Here is a 5,091-nt window from a genome sequence, read left to right as displayed (position 1 = left end):
GTATAACAAGGATAAAATATTGTTCACTTTTTTCTGACTGTATTAAAAAAAAATAGATCGTATTAATACATATACCTTCAATACATGATGCAAAATCAACAATGAAGCAATTGAGTTAATATAAAAATGTCAACATAATAATCACAGACAATCACTTTAAGAAGGCTCTGTTCCACATGCATTGAACCTTTGAATACAAAGCTTTTAGAAGATCACTTTTAGGTGGCTCTTATCTTAGTTCAACGATATACTAAACAAATCAAGAATGAGATGACATAAGAATCAACCACATGTATATAGCCAAGCTATTGTATTTAGAAAATAGCACATGCAATATAGCATAAGAAAGCCACAAAACATTTTAGAATTAATTAACATAATATCATGGTGTTAACTCCTAATTTATAAGATTATTTGATAAGATTAATAATTTCAAGTTTTCTAATTAAAAGTAATGTAGCCCTTTAAAGTTTTAGCTCTTTGTCATAAAAAATGAATAGAGAATGATCAACCAAACTTCACCTAAAGTTGCTCAAAAAAAATTACCTGACTGTTCATTGTTTATTGGGGAGCCTGCATAAAAAATAGCATAAGTAAGAAATACCACATTAAAGAATCTATAGTTTCACCTTATAATTTGCATTGGCAATCTCTTTGGAGTTCAATACCACTCCTGAAACTACAAAGATATGTTACAAAAACTTCATACGCCTTCCTTTTGCACAATTTTAGCGTTGTTTCTATTAGAATAACATATACTTAACATAACACTTTGCCTCTGACATGACAGAAATTCCCACCTATTGTAACAGTTAAAAACATCTAGCAGAATGGAAAGAAAACTCACCATGTTCACCCCCTGTTCAATCATTTTTATCAACCGTAAAGCATAAAAAAACGTAAACCCTAATAACATTAGAACCCAACACTAGAACATTGAAAAAAATGAAATTTTCCTTTCTATAAGTTGTATTCACAATGCTAATTTGAATTAAACACTCACACACAGACACGTGTAAGTTGTTGGGATTAAGCCCAAGAAACATCGAATTAAAGCAATAATTTGAACATTACTTATTAGAGAAGAGAGATGTTAATGAACAAATGTGAATTTTGACCCAAAATATAACGATTCTAACAATAACTTCCTTCCAAACTGTAACAGCCATCTTAACTGCATGACTTACTTCTTAAAATTACTAAAATAACCCTAAGTCTATATTGCATTTCCATCATTCCCCCTTAATCTAGACTTTTATTGCTTCAACCAACATGGGTATTTCTTAAATTTCACTTCTCCCATCATCTTTCTCACTTTTGCTATCATCTTTCTAACAGTAACTTCCTTCCCAACTGTAACTGCCATCTTAACTTCATGACTTACTTCTTAAAATTACTAAAATAACCCTAATTCTAGATTACATTTCCATCATAAGTTGTATTCACAATGCTAATTTGAATTAAGTGTGAACTACCTTATCTAATTTCGTTTGTATGCCATTTCCAGCTTATAGCATCATATAAAAAACTTTACACTAGTTGATTTCTATTGGTAAAAATGGTTAGATACAACATATGGGTCATCAATGGGTCAAGATTGAGAATAGGACCTCCATCGAGTATGTGAACGGGGTAAAGGAATTTCTAAATGTTGCGCGACATACTTTGAATTCTAATGGGTTAACTCCATACCCGTGCAGTAATTGTCTCAATTCGAGACTACAAAATATAAGTGTCATTACTTCCCATTTGATTAGTGTAGGAATTGATGAGTCATATACACGGTGGGTGCATCACGGTGAAGATGAGGTCGAAGAAGAAGATGTTCCACATAATGATTTTGTTAATACTGAATCTGCAGGCTTAAGAGCAGGATTAGAGGATATAGTTGGTCATACATTATTTGATATTGGACCTACCAATGATCTAATTAGTAACCAAAACCTAGGAAATGCTCGTTATGAGAAGCTACATGAAGCTCTAAATAAACCTTTGTATGAAGGATGCAAGAGTTGTACATTGACGTTTGTTGTGAAGTTGATGAATTTGAAAATGATGAACAAGTGGATAGATAATTCTTTTGAGATGATGCTAAAGTTGCTATACGAGGATCTTCCTGATTGTAATAATTGTCCAGAGAGCTATTACGATGTTAGAATGTTGCTTTGTGAAGCCGGTTTAGGTTATGAGCTTATTGATGTTTGTCAATATGATTGTGCTATTTTCTATGGGGACAACAAAGATGCCATAACATGTCCTGTTTATCAAAGCAATTGTTACGTGCGCAACAAAATTGCTCATAAGAAGTTGCGATACTTTCCAATAACACCTCGTTTGAAGTGTCTACACGCTTCACGCCACACTGCCAAAGACATGAGTTGGCATAAAGAAGTGTGCAAGGATGAGCATGGAGTTTTGCGTCATCCGGCTGATGGAGAGGCTTGGAAACATTTTGATATAATGTATCCTACTTTTGCAGATGATCATAGGAGTGTACGATTGGGATTGGCTTCAGATGGGTTTAACCCTTTTAGCAATATGACAACTTCATATAGTATGTGGCCTGTTATTTTGATGTCGTATAACATGCCACCTTGGTGTACAATGCATAAGAGAAGTTACTTTCTAACGTTACTAATTCCTAGTCCAAAATCTCTTGGTAAAGACTTTGACATCTTCTTAACGCCACTTATGGACGAACTTAAAGTTATATGGGGTAATGGGGTTCAAGCATATGATGATCATTCAAAATCACTTTTCACTCTTCATGTCGCAGTAATATGGACAATCAGTGACTTCCTTGATTATGCTTACTTGTCTGGGTGGAGTACTATGGGTAAGCTGGCGTGTCCAATATGCCTTGAGGATACCCGTTCTAGAAGGATTCATGGTAAACAATTTCATACTGGACACTAATGTTTTTAAGAAAAACACATAGGTGGCGAAATAGCAAAGAATTTGATGGGAAGAAAGAGCTAAGGGAAAAACCTCGTCGATGTACAAGTGATCAAATTCTAACATAGTTGGCTGATGTTCCAAGACGCACTACTGGAAAAGCACCTAGTAATGTCGATAAGAAACGTAAACGAGGTGCTAATGAGCTTAATTGGTCAAAAAAGAGTATATTGTTTGAACTTCCATATTGGTCTAAACTATTGATGCGCCATAATCTTGATGTCATGCATATAGGGAAAAATGTCCATGATAATATAGTTAGGACATTGTTAAATGATCCCGTGAAGTCAAAGGATACTACAAATGCACGTTTGGACTTGGTGGATCTTAATATTCGCAAGGATCAATGGCTAAGAGAGAGAAATGGAAAATTTGAGAAACCTCATGCTAATTTCACATTGACTAAAGATGAATGTGTGGAGTTTTACAAATTTATCAAGTCTGTTCGCCTACCTGATGGCTATGCGTCCAACATAAGTTGATGAGCGATAGATTCTAATACACTTGGGGGGATGAAAACACATGATTGTCAAGTATTGCTTCAGAAAATACTACCAATAGCCATTCTTCCTTTCTTGAACAATGAAATACATAAAACTTTGATCGAGTTTTGCCAATTCTTTCAAAAACTATGTTCTAAGACTCTATATGCTAAAGAACTCGAGGATATGAAAACTGGGATTGTAATCATATTATGCAAACTTGAGAAGATATTTCCTTCATCATTTTTCACTATCATGGTTCACTTGTGCATACATTTACCAGAGGAGGCATTATTAGGAGGACCGGTAAGCCAATGATGGATGTTTGGGATCGAACGTCGTATGGGTACATACAAGGGATATGTTCGTAACTTTGCTCGTCCTGATGGATCAATTACTGAAGCATATGTTGTCGATGAGGCTGTCACATTTTTATCTCGTTATGTAGATGATATCGAGACAAGATTCAATCATGATGAACGCAATTGGGATGTACCAATCACCCAACATGGGTTGGAGGTATTCACGAATAAAGTCCGTATATTGGGTGCTTCAAAATTCGGACAAATAGGGGAGTATGTTGATGTGGCGCAATGGTACATCATTAATAATTGTGGAAATCAACTTGATATTTACATAGAGTAAGTTTCCTATATATTAGCCATACTTTTATTTTGTATTTACTAATTAATGCAAAAATACCAACTAACTTGTTCTTAAATTTACAGAGCACAAAGAATCTTTATACTCGAGAAATATACAACAAGAAAATATAGATACCATACAAAAAAATGAATTTCCCTCTTGGTTCAAGAAAAAGGTAACACCACAAATTTATTACTTTTAGTAATTGATTTTAAGTACATTTATAACTAAACTAAGTAGTTTATAGATGGCTTTGCTTATGGCTAATGGTGATCCTAAAGCAACCGATGATTTGTACGCCTTGTCACAATTTCCTGATGATCGCTACACAAGTTGGCAAAGTTGTATCGTGAATGGTTTTAGATTTCGTTGCAAGGAGCGTGATGACATGTTTAAAACACAATGTAGTGGAATGTGTGTAGGGGATGAGAATGATGAATTGATTTATTATGGTGTTTTACTTGAAGTTTTAGAGTTGGATTTCATACTCGGGAGAAAGGTATTTGTGTTTCGCTGCAAGTGGTATAATACTGATCCAAAGGAAAAAAAGATGGTTGTTGATCATGATTTGACATCAATTGACATTACATCTAAGTTGTATGTAGAAGAACCATTTATTTTGTCCACTTAAGCTCAACACATTTTCTATTTGAATAATTTAGCACGTGGGAATAGTTGGATGGTGGTCCAAAGAGTAAACCATCGTAATATTTATGATATACAAGAGCATGTTAAAGACGAAGTATTGATGAATGATACATTTCAAGAAGAGGAATCTAGTGAACTGCCACCTTTTCAACCATCGGAAGAGTTACCTAACACCTCTTTCATAGTTCGAAATGATGTAGAACCTGAAACATTACCACTTGAGGCGGTGCTAGGAGTAGGTAATAGAAATGTCATTGCCGATAACTTAGATGATGATGGTAGATTTTTTTAAAATAAAGAAGTTATTCTTGATTCGGAGACTGACAATGATTATGATAATCCACATCATAATAGTGATGAC

At 34.4% G+C, this 5,091-nt stretch overlaps 1 protein-coding gene across 1 annotated transcript; it reads left to right on the top strand.

Annotated features, from left to right (window-relative positions):
* The first annotated feature begins 1,575 nt into the window (after positions 1-1,575).
* LOC111898478 (uncharacterized) lies at positions 1,576-3,437 on the top strand. The gene is made up of 2 exons (XM_023894381.1): positions 1,576-2,890; positions 3,190-3,437. The coding sequence occupies exons 1-2, from the start codon at positions 1,576-1,578 to the stop codon at positions 3,435-3,437; spliced, it is 1,563 nt and encodes a 520-aa protein (XP_023750149.1).
* Positions 3,438-5,091: the final 1,654 nt, after the last annotated feature.

The sequence above is a fragment of the Lactuca sativa genome, chromosome 7 (assembly GCF_002870075.4).
Source record: "Lactuca sativa cultivar Salinas chromosome 7, Lsat_Salinas_v11, whole genome shotgun sequence".
NCBI lineage: Eukaryota > Viridiplantae > Streptophyta > Magnoliopsida > Asterales > Asteraceae > Lactuca > Lactuca sativa.
The sequence above is the reverse complement of the archived record's forward strand: the minus strand, read 5'-3'. Positions and strand labels throughout refer to the sequence as shown.

Bases quoted from the DNA above. Each gene is read 5' to 3' on its own strand.
- LOC111898478 (XM_023894381.1), top strand. From the start codon at position 1,576: ATGGGTCATCAATGGGTCAAGATTGAGAATAGGACCTCCATCGAGTAT. The intron at 2,891-3,189 runs GTAAACAATTTC...TCATGCATATAG, and splicing joins CCGTTCTAGAAGGATTCATG to GGAAAAATGTCCATGATAAT.